An 18,979-nucleotide genomic window follows, 5' to 3' on the forward strand; every position below is an offset into this window, starting at 1 on the left:
TCTATGGTGTGTGTCTACTAGCCCACAAATGGGGACCTATCGGTCTTTTGTACCACCACGGGTTGTCCTCGTGGCATCGTCGACTCTCGTTTGCGCAGGTCGCATGCTTTGACTTATTTTTACTCGACCTTTTTGGCCTTCACCACTACAGGAATTGAGGATATTGACCTTGGCCATACCAGCCTATACTCATCTTCTCGGCCTTCGAGGCATCTTCGTAGCCATATGCCCCACGTGATGTAGTAGTAAGCTGACGCATAGTTAGCTCAGACACTTCAATCACATACTTCTGCCCTAAAATGCCGGGGTGAACGGCGCATACCTCCTGAAAGTAAGGTCAGTTACTGGACAGACATGCAACGGGAGGGGAGATCTACCAAGACCTGTCATTAAATGCCACCAGGCATGACCCTCGAGCAACGCACCCCAAGGAAACCCAAGCTGGCGCCGTAACCTCCTGATATGGCTGCACAGAGAATTGTCTAGGTTCCAGATGAGAAAGCCACTGAGAAACACGCCGAGCCCTATGCATCAAAGTTAAGCATGATTCACCAATTCAAAAGAATCGGCCAACAACAAACCGGTGGCGACCATGATCCACATGGTCTTGAGGACACTGCTGGCCTTGGTGCTGTTCCTTTTAACGAGAACCGGTCTCAATTGCGTTTCCATCACGTACAAGCTCCGAAATACTACCTGTATAGGACTCAGCAATAGTGTCGAGCACGACGCATTGGGTCAAGTATCACCGTAGCTGTCAACGCCGCATAGCAGCTCTGGTGGAAAACAGGGTCTTTTGTGACGTGATAGTATACCTAATAGTAGCGATATTAGCCAGTGCCCGTCACTGCTCGTGGAGGCTGGCTGGGTCATCGCAGTACATGACATACCGTAATAAAACCGGCAAGAAGCGTCAGACCGCAGCCTAAGAACGCGGAAAATCGACCTGATCTTGAATACGAAAAGGTAGCAAAAACCATGAGGCACGTGGTGTAAATCATGGAAAGTTCGTCGATAAGCTGCATGGGATCTGAGACAGTCGTTAGTGCAGGGTTGACGATGTGTGAGCATGGGGTGAGCAGGAACAAGAGGGGGCTGAATAAACACTGAGGAGCAGGACGGGAAACGCCGTACACTTAAGTGAGGTGTGGAAGGCAGTTGATCCAAGACCAACGATGATGTAGCCCATGTAAGCTATAAGAAATATGCGTGGGTGGTCTTGTGATATACAGTTGTGGATTCCCTTCAAGCCTAGCCACATGAAGAGAAGGTTCGTGAACGTCTGTAAGGCAGGATTTTCTGCATTAGAAAAATTCACATGCTCGCAACTGACCCATGAATTAAAATACCAACTCACATTGCAAACTTCGGCGCAGTAGTACGACACGACATAGTCCTTGGAAGAGGTGAGCCAAATTTGAGAGCGGCGTTGGGGCATGCTTGTCCGGCCTGGAAGTCGCCTCATACCTCTTCGCAAAAATTCAAAGTGGATGTCTTCTCGCCCCAAAAGCCATCCGTAGTGCCGTCATTGTAGGACAGGCGCAACGCCTGGAACAGCGGTGCCGCCGCCATCGACTAGTCTGTATGTCGATAGAATCTGGTCAGGCGAGCGGAGTCGTTCGAGTGTTGGGCACAATTATGTAGACCGGGGAATGGCTCTCCCGAGCTGTCGAATCGTCCACAGACGCAACTTTGTTGTGTTGGCTACGGGGGCTTTCCCGAGGAAGTTTCGACGGCTGGGTCAAAGTGTCCAGTGGTTCGAGTTGCTGAGCTGAACCAAATACACCGAGCGACGGCGAGATACTGCGACTTCGAGGTCGAGAAGTCGGAGAATGGGAAAGAAGAGTATGAGTAGAGAATACAAGAGGAAGAAAAGATCGTGCTACTCCGGGCGAACCGGAAGCGATGTTACGTGAGCGAAAATGAAGTTGGCCGGGGTCAGCGGCAGAGCAGGACCTGAATGGTCCAGGTAAGGAACGTGAGGTGAGACTCGGACGGCTCAGTGAGGGGACACTCGTTCAGATCAGAGAAGTTGGATTGGGATAGATGGTAGAGAGGACCAAGTCATTGGTTATGGACAACTCGGGACATAGTCTGCGGGGGGGTTCCAACAAGTAACGTGTCTATTCAGCCAGACCAAAATACAAGCTCGACGGACCAAGGGACCTTGCCAGGTACTGCACTTTGAGAAATGTAGGAAGACGAGGTCAGGTTGGCACTTGTCCAAGCGTCTGGTCCATGGACGACAAGGTAATCCGAGCCAGGTCCGCGTCCGCGTCCGCGCCCGCTCCCGTCGCTGCCAATTGCCAGTTGTGTGGGTTCCGCATGTCGCAAGCACGACTCGGGTTGGCTGCAGCTGTGGCAATATCAGTACCAACTGATGGGCTTGTGCGACGAGTTCCGAGGCTAGGTAGGCAGGATGACGTCGAGCAACGGCATGTTGGCTTACATAGCCAGACACGTTGAGTCGGCAATCGACAAGATGCGATAATCGGGTATTCATGAGCACCAAGTAGATGTTATCCGATATAGGGGTATGCACCAAGTAAGTAGGAGGTGGTGTCGTAATCTAATGCCAGATATGTCACAGTACGTGAACCAAAGTGCCTGACGTACCCGAGCTAGTAACTTAACTCAGGGTGCGGTGCGCATTCTGCAGGGCACCCCAGTTACAACCACGATTCGTTCCACCTTGCCTTGGGTACAATCATCTGGGCAATGCTCCACGTAAGATCCAACAACACCGGACACCCGCCAACCCGACATTGCTCCGGTTCCCTTGCATACCACGGTCCTTACAATCAAACAGTCCAGCACCCAAACCGTCTGTCGGTGTCGGCTTCGTAACTACAGCTTGGAGTCGCGCCACTGCCTCGTCGGTCGACTTGTCGCGTCCAGATTTGTGTGCCCCGTTCATTTGGCCATCTTTCGGCCCGCACTTCAAACCCGAAATGTCCATGCCGGCCGCATTTCGCAACAGCCAACAGGCCTAGACGGTTCAAGTCATATCGTTGTGATATATACTCACATCCGCATCAGGCTCCATCATGACAGCACCCGCTAAATCGTCACGATGGGGTTCGTTCCTCCAGCAGGCCGTTGCTGGCGTTGAGGCCCGCCTCGATAACATCCTGGCGGAGGGCGAGAATGGCTCCCTCCAACAGCCAGGACAATCCCCTCAGCGCCCTGCCACTCCTTCCAGAGGAGAGCCGCAGCAGATTGGTGAGCCACACACTTATTCGTGGGCTGGTGACGCTTCGCCTGAATCTCGCCTCGATTGCCTTTCCCCGCGATACTTTGAAATCGGTTGCTGACTGCTCCTTGACATAGGGCCATCCCGATCCTCAACCAGCAGCCGCACGAATGACCGCCTACAAGAGCGCTTGGCGAAAGCCGTGGCATCCAAGAACCCTCAGTCCGCAGATGCTCGCAGCGCCACGTCAGATTCTCACAGTGCCAGATTGAGCGTTGAGAGCGCGCGTTGCGATACTATTACTCCTCAGAGCGAGCCTACCTTCGCTTCGAGTATCGCCTCCGCCGCTCTCCCTGCCGCTCTCCATGAGTCCAACCCGACGTCTGGAATCAGCCGGGAATCTGGGATAGCAGACCAAGTTCACGACGAACTTGCTACGATTGAAAAGTTGCAGCAGAGCCAAAGCCTGCCGAGTATAATACTTGGCGAATCTGAGAGCACACTTCAGAACAACACTGCTTCTGTGAGCACTTCTGTTGGCACTTCCGCTGGACTGCCTGGAATGCCCCTCTCCAAGCCCAGCGCAAACGGCATTGCACACAATTCCGGCACTGAATGCAGCCATTGTGTCGACCTCGAGACCCAGGTAAAGTCGCTGGAAGCTAGCTGCGAGCAAGCAGCGAAGGAGCAACAGGAAGAAATACATCGCCACGTTGAACAGTTCGAGGCTCTGCAGGCAAAAGTGCAATTCTTGGCGAAAGAGGCGACTGACGTCGCTCGAAAGTCTGCTGCAGAGGCTCCGGCTGGGAGTCAGGAGCAGAAACTGGCTGAGAGAGATGAAAAGATTGCGCTGCTCATGGAAGAAGGGCGAAATTTGGCAGCCACTGAACAGAAGCACCGGACCATCATCAGAAAGCTTAGATCCCAGATTGTCAGTGATGAAAAGGCGACATCAGAGTTGAAAACGCGGTACGAAAAGACGACGGCGGACTTGGAAATGTTGCGCTCAAGAGCCAGCCGGGTAGATGAGCTCGAGCACTTGAATCAGGAGCTGCAAATTCGCATTAATGGCATGCAGGACGACCTCAATGCCTTGCGTGCGGGGGCGATCGCCGATAAAAACACAATAGAGAAGTTGCGGGCGGATCTTCAGAAGGCGACGGACCAGGCAAACTCAGCATTCGCGAAAGCTAACGAAGAAGCATTGAATATCGAGAAACGTCGAGCCAAGGACCTTGAAGACACGATAGCTGCTTTGCAGGTAGAGAAGACTTTGGTTGCTGACAGAGCGAAGGCTAGCGCCGCCGAGGCGGAAGAAAAGGCTTCACGTGCGACGGAGCGAGCCCGCATCACGGAAGTGGAGATGAAGGCAGAGCTTCAGGTCCTGGAGGGCAAGCTGGAGGCAATGCGTGCTTTGGCAGAGGAGGCTTCTTCTGGCGCGGTGGGCGATTTTCAGGCAAAGCTACTGCGGCAGGTGGAAACCTTGCAGACTCAACATGCGATTGCTACAGAGAATTGGCAGGGGATCGAAGCCAGCCTGCTCGCTCGACTCGGTAATCTAGAACGGGAGAGAGACGATGCCTTGCGAAGGGAATCCGAAATGAGAAAAAAGGCTAGAGAAACCGTAAGACACTCTCCATTGATAACGTTCAACCCACCTCTTTCTCCAAACTTGCACAGGACATCTTGCCTCGCAATGGACTGCGAATACTGACGTCTCCACAGGCGACTCGATGCAAGCGTCAAGATGAGGAGATACAGGAGCTTACGAACAAATTCCCCAACTACCAGCGGGATGCTGAGGCATATCAATCTCGTATCGATGTTCTACAACAACGAGCAGATGACGCCGAAGCTGCACTTGCGCGGGCAAAACTTGACTCGGAGAAGCAACACGCGGCGTGGAAGGCAGAGAGGACCGAGTCTGAACGGAGACCATGGCTCGAAGACCACCTCTCGAACTCAATATCGAGGATGCAGAGCAGGCCAGACTCGCCTCTACTATCTATTCCCACCCGTACTTTGAGCAATGATCTACTCATGCTACAAAGTGCCTCAGGAAAGAGCCGCAAAATTTCAACCCCCACGAGTGGAACAGACGGTGTTCACGAAGGCTCTTCTCCAGGAAGACGATTATCCGCCCATCCTCCCTCAGCGCCATTCTTTGCATCCGGCGCGCCGAGCCTTCCAGGTTCAGCATTCGTCCCATCCTTTGACTTAGCACCAGACTCGCTGCCTACGCCGACATCGCACGCAGGCGAGAAGGACGATCTATTCGACGGTGTGGAGACGACCTCTTCACCAAGGCAGATGATGCAAGATATGGTGTCCGTATCAACTGTTGGGGCGGGTCCCTCGGTCCAGCTCGTCGAGAGGATGAGTGCCGCGATCCGTCGACTTGAGGCTGAAAAGGTAACATCGCGCGAGGAGCTTGCGCGAATATCCGGGCAGAGGGATGAGGCAAGAGCAGAAATAGCCACTTTAATGAAAGAGATGGAATCCGGTAAGGTGGCATCAAAACGGGTGGCTGAGTTGGAAGGCCAGGTCGAGGACATCAATTCCAGGTACCAAATGACGCTAGAAGTACTAGGTGAGAAAAGTGAGCTGGTGGAGGAGCTCCGCGCTGACGTGCAAGACGTCAAGGCCATGTATCGCGATTTGGTAGAGCGCACGGTCAGGTGACGAATTCGGCTATATTCTGGACTAAGCATGTAATAGTCCGCATAGGAATGATGAACATGATTCCGATGCGTGTTTTTTTTTGGACTGTATTGATTATGGCTTCACAGATGGTGGTAGTGTGGCCTCCTTGGTTCAGAGGTCTATGCCTTCCCCTTCGGCGGCACGCTCGATGTAACGGCGAACCTGCGACAAGACCGGTTTAATTTGGGGACACAGTTCGGAGGGATGGGGATAGTCTAGGACCACACAACCTACCTCTTTATCTGGCGCCAAGTCAAGGGCCAGACAGCCATCTTGGTCCTTTTTACCATAGTCTGCGCCAGCCTTCAGTAATGCTACGGCTGCGTCGCCTGGAAATTGAAATGTTAGGTAGTGGATAAAAGAGTGGCACAAGTTACACATACCGTGTCCTTCAGCAACGGCATGGTGTAAAGCGGTATACCCCGAAGTGTCGGTTGCATCGAGAGGGCTTTTATTGTTAATGAGCAGCCTCATCATGGGGATTGAGCCCACGGCCGCGGCCCGGTGAATAGGATATTGGCCACGCTTGTCACGAACTCTAGTGGACGCCGGGGGATCATGATTGAGGAGCATCTTAGCAACATCCAAGTTGTTTTTGGAGGCGACAAAGTGAAGGACGCTCTGCCCATTGTGGTCTGTGAATCGCAAACGGGGCATCAGCCACTACGGCCAAGACGCAGGCAAGACGGGAGATCCAACATGCATACGTACTTTTCAGGTTCGCATCAGCGCCCTTCTGCAACAGCAAGTGAACCAGGTCCTCGCCATCCTTGATGCTGGCAGCAATCATTAACGGCGTCCAGCCGCTGCGATCCTGCATAACGAATGTGAGTCAAGTGAACTAGTTGTCATCCCCAACCTAAGGGAGTAGTTGGATGGGAACCAGACCTGTATGTCCGGGTCGAAGCCACGTTGATGCACGAGGAGGATGACGATTTCGGTGCAGTTGGAAGAAACGGCCCAGTGTAGTGGCAGCCTACCGTCATCGTCCTCACGTAGAGCAAGCTTGGGGTCCGTCTGGACGTTATCAGCCTCGCCATTCAGACATCTTTGTGCAAGCGTCAAAGAGTTGAAGTACCCTGAGAAGTGTCTCTGCAATCGAAACTGCCCAGCTCGTCAGGGATGGAGCAAACTACTGCGATCAATGAGTCCTACCTCTACACTCACGCGCCGCCGAATGAAGTGGAAATTTATCTGGAGTATCGTCCATGGTCCGGGTCCAGTCCTCTAGAAAGGTGGTTCGCTAGAATACAACGACACGGCCAACTGAGAGTGGGAAGTGTTCTTGCAGTTAGAGATATAACAGAGATATAACAGAGAAAGGTTACAAAGCTGGACTCTACGTTAGAATCACGGCGGGATGACGCTGAGAACCATACTTAGGATGATAGGTATCAGCAGTGCCGTACCTAGGCACAGTGCACCTTCCTCCAACACTGCAGCAGGCTTTGGCACCTCCTGAGCGCTGGAAGTTGGTTACATAATGTATGAGTAGAGCGGCAGATAGCAGCCGCGTACCCTTTTGGGGTTCTAGAAGGCTTAAACACACACACACACACACACACCTTCCTCCAAGGTCCTCCAAGGTCCTCCAACGTGGATAGGTACCTTAGGTGCCGGTGGTGGACGGGCAGATGGTGGGGCTGAGCACACGCCTGTGCTGGGTATACAGTGTAAAAATGCGCAATTGGTTTCTGATCGCACCGTATGTATCAGGTACGAAAGCGTCGATATGTGAGGCTCAGCAACCCACATAGTCCGTGCGCTGAGACGCGCTCCGCGAGGCTAGCTGACTACCTTATGTCCTTCATACCGAAATCGAAACTCTGCCTTTCCAACAACCATCGGCCCCCCCCGAGATACGAACTCCAACCACCGAGTCCTCGGAAGCCCCGAGATCCGTCTTCACAATGGATGTTGCTGTCTCCGAGTCCAGCATTCCAACAACCTCAAGTCTTGGAGAGTTGCTCGATGGAAACCACAAAGCGACCAAGTCCTTCTACTCAAATTCGCTTAGCGCGCCAACGAGAAAGCGACAGAGGACTGACTTGGCCGAAACCACAATCGAGGCTTTTGATGACAGGGACCCCACCGAACGTCGCTTCCGGCTGGAATATGCCCCCGTGCAACAGCTTCCAGCATCTCTCGCCGCCAAGCAGCCAGCTGCTTCTAAGTCGCGCAGAACCAAACCGAACACCAACGCTGAGCAAACACTCGTACGCCAACGATCCGTCCAAAAACTTCTCGAGGGACCAGCTGAGTCTGCAAAGCTCACAAAAGCCACTCATCCATCCAATGGCTCGTCTCCGCAGCTGTCTTCTGAGCCCATGAGCCTTGCACGGGTTGGATCGTCGGCATCACAGAATGGCAAGCCCGAATGGCATCCTCCTTGGAAGCTTATGAGGGTCATCTCAGGTCACTTGGGCTGGGTGCGAAGCTTAGCTGTTGAGCCTGGAAATAAGTGGTTTGCGAGCGGCGCGGGCGATAGGACCATCAAGATCTGGGACATTGCTACAGGATCCCTCCGCCTCACCCTGACGGGTCATATATCGACAGTTCGCGGCCTTGCCGTAAGCCCGCGCCATCCTTACCTATTTTCTTGCGGTGAGGACAAGATGGTCAAATGCTGGGATCTTGAAACCAACAAAGTCATACGACACTACCATGGTCATCTGAGTGGCGTATACACTCTTTCGCTTCACCCGACACTGGATGTGCTGGTGACGGGAGGTCGAGATGGCGTCGCGAGGGTATGGGATATGCGAACTCGAAGTAACATACACGTCCTTTCGGGTCACACTGGAACCGTATCGGATGTTAAGTGCCAGGAGGTCGACCCCCAAGTTATGACTGGCTCTCTTGATGCAACCGTGAGACTATGGGACTTGGCTGCAGGCAAGACCATGGGTGTCCTTACACATCACAAAAAAGGCGTCAGGGCCTTGGCTACACATCCTCAAGAGTTTACCTTTGCCTCTGGTAGCACAGGGAGCATCAAGCAATGGAAATGCCCCGAGGGAGCCTTTATGCAGAATTTTGATGGACACAATGCCATCATCAATACTCTCAGCGTAAACCAGGAAAACGTGCTCTTTTCCGGCGGCGACAACGGCTCGATGAGCTTCTGGGACTGGAAGACGGGCCATCGCTTCCAGTCGCTGGATACCACAGCGCAGCCAGGGTCCTTGGATGCCGAGGCGGGGATCATGAGCTCAACCTTTGATCGTTCTGGACTGCGTCTTATTTGTGGTGAGGCAGACAAAACAATCAAAATATGGAAGCAGGATGAAAAGGCGACTCCTGAAACGCATCCTGTACTTTGGCAGCCAACGCTCGCACGACGCAAATACTAGTGCGAAATGGTTCGGAGGGGAGCTTACCTTACAGAGGACATTAGTATAGGATGGTACAACATTGGACAGACTCAGAGACAGTGAAGGGCCGGGACACACGATGAAGGAAAGATTAATAGATACCCGCTGCTTCTGCTATCTTATCGCCGTGCCATTGCAACGGCGTGGGGGGTGCTTGAACTAGAAAAATAGACCAAGGGCCTTAACCTCACCGTCATCTCGGAACGCCATCTTGAGTTCCTCATCTCCAACTGCAAGGCGCATCTTACTCGGTCTCTCGGCCCTCTGCGACTCTAGGACAATGATGCCTGCGCCAACCAACTCCATTGCCGCATGGCGAAGTCCCATGGCTTCCATTACCCGAGCATTTTCCCTGCTTGGGCCCAGATCGGCTCCTGACGAGCCACTTACCATTGCCGCAACAAGGCCGGGGTCTAGGCCTCCAGTGTCAATTTTCGTTATGCGATACATCTCGTCCATTACGTCGCCGAATGTTGTCTCAACAGTGCCGTTTCTTTGGATTTTGACCAGCAAGGCACTCAGAAGTAATTTGGGTGCGAACGCCAACGAACGCAAGTACTGCTGTATCGGGTTCGTGGTGGCTTCACCAATGGCTTTTCTGATGATGTCCACAGTGACCTTTGCCGTTGTTTGATTGCCAGTTGTACGTGCCTCTCGACTAGTCATGTCGGGTCCGGTACGGGAATCGGACTCGGCGAGTTCGACGGCTCGTCTACAGATGTCCAGGGCTCTCCGGGCATCACCGCTGACAGCGGCCACCTTTCGACTGGCAAAGCCAATAGCATCCGGAGAAACCAGGTCCCCAGGTACTCCCTCCAGCCTGGACTGTATAATTTGAATTAGTTGCTGGTGCGTGTACCCCGGGAACGTGATTCGTGTAAGGCCTGGACATTTATGTGAGCTTTTGGATGGGCGGATGGCATCCTTGACGACCTACCTATGCGACTACTAATCTTGTTGCTGAGGGTTCTCTCAGGAAGGTCCATGGTATTGGCGACAGCTAGAACAATGAGCCTACTGTGCCGGAGTCCTGGCCAGTTGAAAAAGTTGTACATGACGCTTTGATTTCTCGTCACCAGTTGGTCCAGCTCGTCCATTAGGACAACACATGGCGTGCGGCGAGGACTGGGGTTGTTAAACTCTCGTTCTAGGAGGTCGATGGCTTGCGATGGGCTGACACGTTCCCCCTTTAACGCCTCCCAGAGAAGGCTGTATGATTGGTGGGGATCAGTGATTTTCATGCCATTGATTTCAACGAAGATGAAGTCGTCCAACTCATCCGCCCTCACATTGTCTTCGAGACAAGATATAACTTCACGAACGGTCGCTGTCTTACCAGTTCCTGGTGTACCAGCAATGTAGATGCAACTTCCACTCCCATCTGCAATCGCGACTTCCAGATGAGAATACACCGTAGCAAACTCATTCTCTCGGCAAGGCAGATTGGATGGAACGGATGCAACGTGAAGCTGTGATCGTGCTAACTGGAATGGCGATGATTGAAGGCGGTTTGGGGATAGTTTTCGAGTGCCCAACGGTGTGAACTCTAAAGTCTTCTTCACCACGACACTGAACAGCAAGTTAGTTTCATCGGCGATAATGATGCGCAAGCAGTTTTACAGACCGTTTCCGTGATGATGGTGTCGTCACATGGCGATCACTTCCTCGGGGCGTAGAAACATCCAGCTTGGTCGTCCGTTTCGGTGTCGCTATGTTGCCAGTGCCTTCGGGAAGAGCATGGGATTGTTCTGGTGTCGATTCCCTTGTGCCCAGACGCCTCTTTGTCGACTTGGTGTGGGATTTAGCAAACTGAATGAGGTCATGTACGCCTTGGTCGTTGGCCTGATAGATATCCTCCCATACAAATTCATCTGTATATGCTGCTGTCCTTGTGTTGCATCCGCGCCGGCAGATGAATACCTTGCCGTAGTCAGGCGAGGATCGAGGCACCTTTCCGGATGGGTACTTTTGGGCAAATTTGCGCGGAGAAAGAACAATGGCTTTGCCATTTATAGCAGCTAAGGGATTGACGTCCCATGAAGGGGAGATATACAACTCATTCTAATGAAAGTAAGCCTCGGTATTGACATACACTGAACAGACAACATACAGGCAGAAAGTCTAGCCTCTTCCTCTCTTTGTTGCGTATCTCTTTTTCCGTGGAGAACCACATGAAGTTTGCCGCCTTCTCTCCTTCGTCGTCCTCAACGAACTCGCAAATGATAGCAACCCAGGCTTCTTTCGATCCTTCAGCTTTGAGGAGCACACAATCGCCAACAAAGCACTGAAAGGTACCGAGGCCGGCACCAACTATTCGCGGTCCGCTGACTGTCCTCTTGCGTTTCCGGGGGGTGTCGCTTTCCTTGTGTGTGTCGGGAGATTTCGTAGTGGCACGATCGTAGAGCCATTTCCACGGAAGATCTTCGACGCCAAGTTCGTCGTCCGAGTCATCTCTCGCGACACCCGTAGGCTTGCGCGCCGGACGCCGACTTGTACGGATGGAAGCGGCCATGAGGTGCCCACACGAGGTATTTTACAGGCTTCCGTGGTGATGGTGTCTGTGTCTGCTACCTCTCAGTGTCAGTATGTTCTTGTTGATTGAGGATGTAGGCACTGTATTACTTGACGCGTTTAGGACGCGTCATGTGGATACTTGGAGGTATATGAGAGTATAAGGAAGGGCCTTAATTAGGAAATGTCTAGAAGGTGTAGTAGGGGTTAATCTAATATATTAACTGTAGTTTGCCTTAATAAAGCTTACTTTGTATAGAAGTATAATTATATAAATTAGCTTTATATTATAAAATTTAGTAAATATTAACTATAAAAGCTTAATTAATCTTCTTACTCTTTATTAATAACTTTTAAAAACTTGTTATATTTATATATTTAAATTTTAATCTCTAGCTACTTATAATAATTTTCATATAAAACTTATATTTTAGTAACTTCTAACTTATCTCTTTAGCTAATAGCTTATAAGTTATATAGTTCTTTAGTTTTATTTTAAAATATTAATAAATACTATATAATAAATTATAATACTATGAATTATAGTATATATTATAACTATAATATAAGTAGAAATAGTATAGTAATATATAAAGATTACTAAGTAAAGTTTTAATAAATACTTAATAAAACCTTAGCTAATTAATACTTTAACCTTAATAGTAAAATCTCTACTTCTTAGGAATTTAAAAGAAGTAAGCTATAATTAAAATATTAGGTTAACGCCTACTATAATTTTTAAACTTTTTTTAAATTAAAACTTCTAATTTATTACTTTATAACTTTATAACTTCTATTTTATTTAAAATAATTAATATAAGTTAAAATATTTTATAAAAGGAGTAATGTTTTAATAAATACTTAGTAAATAGATTTTAATATAAATAAACTATAAGAATTTATATTTAATATAAAGCTATCCTCTTTAAAGTTTTATTAAAGTACTTATTACTTTATATTAAAACTAAGTTAGCTAAAAATAATACTAACTAAATAAGAAAAGATAGTTAATTACTTTAGTTATTAGTAAAGTAATTAGATATAAAAGTTTATAAAATTAGTTTTATAACTATTTTATTTTAAATAACTAAAAATAGTTTTAGTAATACAATAATCACTATATAAATATAATATAAATACTTTTTAAAGAGAATAATATATAAATAGTAACAAAGAAATAAATAGATTTTAATTATTATTATAGTAGTAATAAAATATCTATACTTAGATAATAAAATAGTAACAAAAAGCTTATTAAGAGTTAATAAAGTATTTCTTTTAAAAACTTATTAAATAATTTATAAATTAAATATAAAAGAGCTTTATAAAAACTATTTAATTTATTAGTTTCATATATCTTTAAAATACATATCTAATAATTATTCTCTATAGTTTAACTTAATTATTAATTTATGTAATTATAATATTGCCTCTTAAGACATTATAGTTAAAAATAACGGATTTCTTTTATATCTTTAATATTAAATAAATTAATAATTAGGTTAAACTATAGAGAATAACTATTAAATATATTTTAAAAATATATTAAACTAATAAATTAAATAGTTTTTTACAAAGCTTTTCTATATTTAAGAAATATAATAATATTAATTTAAAAAGAACTTTAAAAAGAAGTCTCTTAAGCTAATTATATTATATTTATTTACTAATAATATATTAACTTAAAAACATAAAAGTTTTAATGTTAAAGGAAACTTAATATAATTAAGTATAAAAAATACTAATTATTATTTTAAGTTTTTATGGAGTGATTAGTAATGTATTATAACTTAAATATAAGGGACTAAAAGAATAATAAAATAAAAGTTTATATATTTTTTTTAAATTCTTACTTATTATATATAAAGAACTATAATATTAAAAAGTAAAAATAAAAAACCTTAAAGATATAGTTATTCAAATTAAAAGGTTTTAAAATTTATATTAATAATACTTAAATAGAAAACTATAAGAAAATAGTTATAAACCCTTTTTAAAAGTAACTATTTAAATTAGTTTAAACTAAAATATTAATTAGAAATAAAAAACTTTATTAAGAATAATCATATAGCTATAAAGAGTATAAATACGTTTTAACTCTTTAGTAAAGTACCTTAATAAAATAATAGCTAAAAGTGATTAATTAGGTATAGTTAATTAATATATTTTAAAGAAATAATATAAAGACTGAAAAATATAAGTCCTATTTTAATAATAAATTAATAAGTTATTAAAAAAGCTAATATAAATATAATTTAAATTAAAAAAATAGAGAATATGATAATAAACTTAACTTATTAAGAAATAAATAAACTAAAGATTTAATTTAGATATTTTTATATTACTTATAAAACTAAAAAAGATATTTACTACTATTATACTAAGAATAAGATAGTTATTCTCTAAAAATATATTAAAAAAGAAGTTATAAGGTCTCTATACTGTTTTTTTCAATTAGTAGAAAGCATAAGTTAAAGTGCCTATATAGTATTTCTATAACGTGGTTCATCAGTCAGCCGGCCGGACCAGTCAGCCGGACGTTTTTTCCCACGTACACAACAACATCTAGTATTTCTCAACCACAACGCATTAAATCAACTATTAGTTGTCGCTATCAGAATCTCCTGAGGGTTCGACATCTTTGGAACAGGTTCGCGCGTTATGCCCAGTCTCACCACACATACCACAGCGTCTCCGAGCTGGCTGGGCTCTCTTTGATGGACCCCCCTCGTCGTCCTCTTGAGGTGCTGGACGTTTCCCTTTTTGTTTCCCTTCAAGCAAAACCTGAGATTCCTCTATACTAAGTGCCCCTCCAAGCTGGACCCGCGTTCTTTTAGCCCTCCGGCGCTTAGCAAGTGCTACATTCGCATCCTCAAGGGTACGAAGCCGATCAGTCAAAATAGTGATTGAGTGCGCCATTGCCTGCGCACCCTTTGACAATTGCTCAACTGCAGCAATAATTAGTGTCAGTGAGCTTCCTTGATGAGCAGAGATGCGACTTTTGATAAAGTTAGACTGTGAGACGGTTTGTTATAGGTTAGAGGGCGTTTGTGACTGCTAAAGTGGAGGTGTTGAAGGGTTAGCTATAGGAGGTGTAAGGGTCTATAAATACATATTAAGCTTTTTAATGATATGGTCTAGGTCCCATAGTGAAATTCTAGCGCCTTGGAAAGGAGACCTGATGTTTTCCTCATTAAAAACCTTGTTGTGGGCTTAGTGGAAGGTAATAAAGAAGAACTCAGACTTAGTGATACGATTTATAGAGGCTCTGATGAATTGGTTGATTTCATCACTATATGCGCGTTTTAAAGGCGAATAAAAGGTAATATCTAATAGCTATAGTAGATATGATAAATGTGCAGGCATACTAACAGTTATAATATTGTTCTGCTTGCAGTAATCGTCAAACTTAGCTGATAAATAGCTCTTATGGCTGTCGATAATAAGCATCTAGTAGACACCCTTCGTTCGGTTCTTAGTATGTTTATTAAAGTGTTTAATCCAGTCAAGACCTATCTGATTGTCCGTCCATCCATTAGCCGTGGGTTTGATCACCTAGTTGCCCGGAAAACCTAATTCCATGGTCTAACTGGTAAAGTGATATACGCCTTTAATAATTACAAACAGAGGGATGCACCACCCACCCAAATTAACACATTTAATAACTGTAGCCTATTTACGATTGCTAGGCTGGACAGACTTTGCTTTGCTGCGTCGATTAGCGCGTATAACCACTATTAACGTGGTGATTATGCCCATTATGAAGCTAGTTTCGTCAAAATTATATAGGTCCCCCTCTTAGATACCATACTTGGCCATTATGTTGCGTAATAGCGCAAACCACTTTGATATAACCTTAGGATCTTCTTGAAGAGCCTTTTGATAATCGTATGGACGATTAAACTTGGTTTTCAGAGCAGGCTGTGAGTCTACAAACCACCTAGCCCATCGCTTGCTAATAGGCTTGCTATTACAGGCTCGCAGCAGGAGATTAGCTATATCTTCCACACCGCTGAGGCGGAAAGGAAATCCTCTGGAATCCTGTTCAATAACGTATTGGAGAAGAAGTGTTTTCTCTTCGATCGGATCGAGTTTATGTCGTTAGGGTTAAGCTTGTTCGCGTTGCGGTTGGTTGTTTATTCTATCGGCTAAGGTGCTCTTTGGGATACCGTAGGTCTTTGCAGTACGCGAAATGCTTAAGTTATTACCTGCAGCGTGTGTCGATCGGATCGCTTCAATCGCGAGAATGACTTTGTCTTCTTGGGTGTAGATTGGCATTATGGTTGTTGAGATTTTACGGGTCAAAGGTTTAAGTGATTTGGACGTAAGAGTGTTTAGAAAATAACGTCCGGCTGACTGGTCCGGCCGGCTGACTGATGAACCACGTTAATTATACTTATATGTAGAGTAAATTTGGCTATAGTCTTTTTATAAAAAGGCTATATTATAACTATAAACTTAACAAAAAATAGCTATAAAATATATATTTTATATATCTTAAGTACTATTAGCTTTAAAGAGATAAAAGTTTAAAGATTTTGAAAAGAAAAAAATAAAAGAGATAAAGATATAACTATAAAAGCTTAAATCTAGAAAAGGAGTATTTAATAAATAAGTAATAAAAGAAATAAATCTTTTTAATGAAATAATAACTAAAAGATTTTTATTAATATAGTACTAAAAGTAAAATAAATAAAGAATTTAACTTTCTATAAGTAAAATAGAAGTATTAATTCTCTTTATTTAAAAAAAGAAAATTCTTTAAAGTTCTATATAAATTATTATAGTTTTAATAAAGTTATAATTAAAAACAAGTATTTACTACTATTTATTAGTAAACTTTTAGATAAACTTTATAAAATAAAATAGATTTGAAAAATTTATTTATAAAATACATTATTAGATTTAGATTAAGTTAAAAGATTAATGAAAAACTATATTTTATATATAATATAAATACTTTAAATATATAGTTATATTATTTATACTAACTAATATATTAATAATATTTTAAATATATATATACTAAATATTTCTTAACTTTTTAGACATAACGTACATGCATAGCGAGTCGCGCATCATAGCGAGTCGCGCACTTTTCCTCAATTCTACACCCTTCACCTTTACAACAACTTTTCTCCACGTACAACCATGGGTTCTTCTTTAAATGAAAGTCGCATTATCCTTGCAGTTGAAGCTATCAAAAAAGAGCCAAAACTATCCGTACGAAAAGCAGCCTCTATCTATAATATCCCCGAAGCAACACTCCGCGACCGACGCGCCGGACGACTACCACGACACGAAACGCGTACGAACTCAATGAAGATGACTGCGACAGAAGAAAGTGTGATTCTTGAACGAATTATCGACCTAGTCGATCGAGGATTTCCGCCGCGGCTTGAAGACGTGCGAGATATGGCCGATTGTCTCGTTGACGTACGCGACGCGACGCGTGTCGGACCGCGATGAGCAGAAAACTTCATACGACGCCAACCACGATTGAAAATGCGTTTTCGACGTCGAATCGACTATCAGAGGGCATTAGCTGAAGATCCTACGATTATACAAGGCTGGTTTGCGCTCGTACGGAACACAATTGCAAAATACGGTATCATCGACTCAGATATCTATAATTTTGATGAGACTGGATTCTTGATGGGAATGCTGTCGCACGCAAAAGTTGTTACAACCTCTGATCGCCATGGGAGGCCTCGTACGAAGTAACCTGGCAATCGCGAATGGGTTTCTGTTATTCAGGGTGTATGTGCAGATGGCTGGGCGCTGCCTCCGTACGTCATTGTCAAGGGCAAATATCACCTGCTCTCGTGGTACACCAATGGCCAATTCCCACCCGAATGGCGCGTCCACCCTAGCGAAAATGGATGGACTACGAATGAGATTGGCCTAGATTGGCTAATGCATTTTGAAAAGTGCACAAAGTCTCGTACGAAGGGTGTTAAGCGGCTCCTAATCCTTGATGGCCACAACAGCCACAAATCCACCAAGTTTGACGATTACTGCAACGAACACGGCATTATTGCTCTTTGCATGCCTCCCCATTCATCGCACGAGCTTCAGCCTCTTGATGTTGGATGTTTTGGTCCGCTGAAGGCTTCGTACGGCAAGGAAATCGAGAAGATGATACGGATGCAGATTACGCACATTACTAAGGACGATTTCTTTCCTGCCTTTAAGGCAGCCTTTTTTCTTCAATGGGTGAAGGAAACGTACGAGCTGGTTTTAGACAGGCTGGCCTTGTACCTTTTGACCCAGAAGTAGTTATTTCCCGCCTGGATTTCAAGCCAAAGACGCCAACACCATCCAACTCACGCCCAAGCAGCCAGGGCTCATGGGACCCAAAGACACCAACCACAGCACATGACGCCGTACAAAGCTCTGCTTCACTTAAGAAAAGGATTACTAGTCATCAACATAGCTCACCAACACATTTGTACGAAGTTGTTGACTTGCAAGCCAAAGGTATTAGCAAGTTAGCGCACAAACTAGCTCTTGTTGAAGCTGAGTGCCGCGGGCTTCGTACGGCAAATGAGATACTAAGCAAGCGCCGGAGGGCTAAAAAGTCCCAACTGCGTCTTGAAGGGTCACTTAACGCAGCTGAAGCTGAGGCGATCCGGGTAGAGAAGGGGGTTGTTGATGCTAGAGGCGAAAATATGCGTCAGGAGGGTGCTCGTACAGAGGGGGGTGAATCGCGCGGGCGGCGATGTGGCAATTGTGGAAAGACTGGACATAACGTACGAACATGTCAGGTAGTTGGGGAGACCTCTGAAGAAGAGGATGATGAGTAGTTTTGATTGATTTTGTACGATGTAGCTTGATTGATACATAAAAATAGTAGAGAGGTGGTGAAAAGTGCGCGACTCGCTATGATGCGCGACTCGCTATGCATGTACGTTATATTATATAATATATATAGATAATATTATAATATAATTAGAGATAAAAGATAATTATATAGTAAATTTTTATTATATATTTTACTACTTAAGAAAGTTTATATTATATATAAAGCTTAATAAATATAAGTTCTATTAATATAAAATTAAGTTTTTAAAATATTTTATATTATTAAATAATATTTCTATAAACTTAAGATATATATACGCTATTACTAAATAGAAACTATTTAAATCTTATTAAGAGATCTAAATATTTTTTAGATTCTATAATTTCTATTAAC

At 44.8% G+C, this 18,979-nt stretch overlaps 6 protein-coding genes across 6 annotated transcripts; 2 read left to right on the plus strand and 4 right to left on the minus strand.

Moving 5' to 3' along the window:
* Positions 1-145: 145 nt before the first annotated feature.
* On the minus strand, positions 146-1,572 carry ACER3 (Alkaline ceramidase 3; the record flags this gene model as incomplete). The annotated part of the gene is made up of 10 exons (XM_066152996.1): positions 146-250; positions 288-325; positions 378-524; positions 582-631; positions 680-696; positions 750-815; positions 891-1,030; positions 1,135-1,282; positions 1,358-1,396; positions 1,468-1,572. 10 exons carry the CDS (start codon positions 1,570-1,572, stop codon positions 146-148), a joined length of 855 nt encoding a protein of 284 aa, XP_066007787.1.
* Positions 1,573-2,718: 1,146 nt separating this feature from the next.
* sgm1 lies at positions 2,719-5,875 on the plus strand (the record flags this gene model as incomplete). The annotated part of the gene is made up of 5 exons (XM_032027069.1): positions 2,719-2,727; positions 2,810-2,828; positions 3,040-3,222; positions 3,331-4,817; positions 4,919-5,875. 5 exons carry the CDS (start codon positions 2,719-2,721, stop codon positions 5,873-5,875), a joined length of 2,655 nt encoding a protein of 884 aa, XP_031876487.1.
* A 132-nt stretch (positions 5,876-6,007) lies between these two features.
* On the minus strand, positions 6,008-7,106 carry CGGC5_v013836 (Ankyrin repeat-containing protein; the record flags this gene model as incomplete). The annotated part of the gene is made up of 7 exons (XM_032027068.1): positions 6,008-6,058; positions 6,131-6,225; positions 6,280-6,531; positions 6,608-6,710; positions 6,785-6,913; positions 6,975-7,000; positions 7,052-7,106. 7 exons carry the CDS (start codon positions 7,104-7,106, stop codon positions 6,008-6,010), a joined length of 711 nt encoding a protein of 236 aa, XP_031876491.1.
* A 700-nt stretch (positions 7,107-7,806) lies between these two features.
* Positions 7,807-9,249, plus strand: prp46 (Pre-mRNA-splicing factor prp46; the record flags this gene model as incomplete). The annotated part of the gene is made up of 1 exon (XM_032027067.1): positions 7,807-9,249. One exon carries the CDS (start codon positions 7,807-7,809, stop codon positions 9,247-9,249), a length of 1,443 nt encoding a protein of 480 aa, XP_031876486.1.
* A 180-nt stretch (positions 9,250-9,429) lies between these two features.
* Positions 9,430-11,782, minus strand: orc1 (Origin recognition complex subunit 1; the record flags this gene model as incomplete). Its single annotated transcript, XM_032027066.1, has 4 exons — positions 9,430-10,154; positions 10,208-10,839; positions 10,895-11,331; positions 11,381-11,782. The coding sequence occupies 4 exons, from the start codon at positions 11,780-11,782 to the stop codon at positions 9,430-9,432; spliced, it is 2,196 nt and encodes a 731-aa protein (XP_031876490.1).
* A 5,369-nt stretch (positions 11,783-17,151) lies between these two features.
* CGGC5_v013839 (uncharacterized protein) lies at positions 17,152-18,626 on the minus strand (the record flags this gene model as incomplete). The annotated part of the gene is made up of 7 exons (XM_066152997.1): positions 17,152-17,309; positions 17,369-17,408; positions 17,472-17,506; positions 18,223-18,247; positions 18,323-18,335; positions 18,388-18,438; positions 18,538-18,626. The coding sequence occupies 7 exons, from the start codon at positions 18,624-18,626 to the stop codon at positions 17,152-17,154; spliced, it is 411 nt and encodes a 136-aa protein (XP_066007788.1).
* Positions 18,627-18,979: the final 353 nt, after the last annotated feature.

Source organism: Colletotrichum fructicola, assembly GCF_000319635.2.
Source record: "Colletotrichum fructicola Nara gc5 chromosome Unknown KSG_Nara_v1_contig08, whole genome shotgun sequence".
NCBI classification, from domain to species: Eukaryota; Fungi; Ascomycota; class Sordariomycetes; order Glomerellales; family Glomerellaceae; genus Colletotrichum; species Colletotrichum fructicola.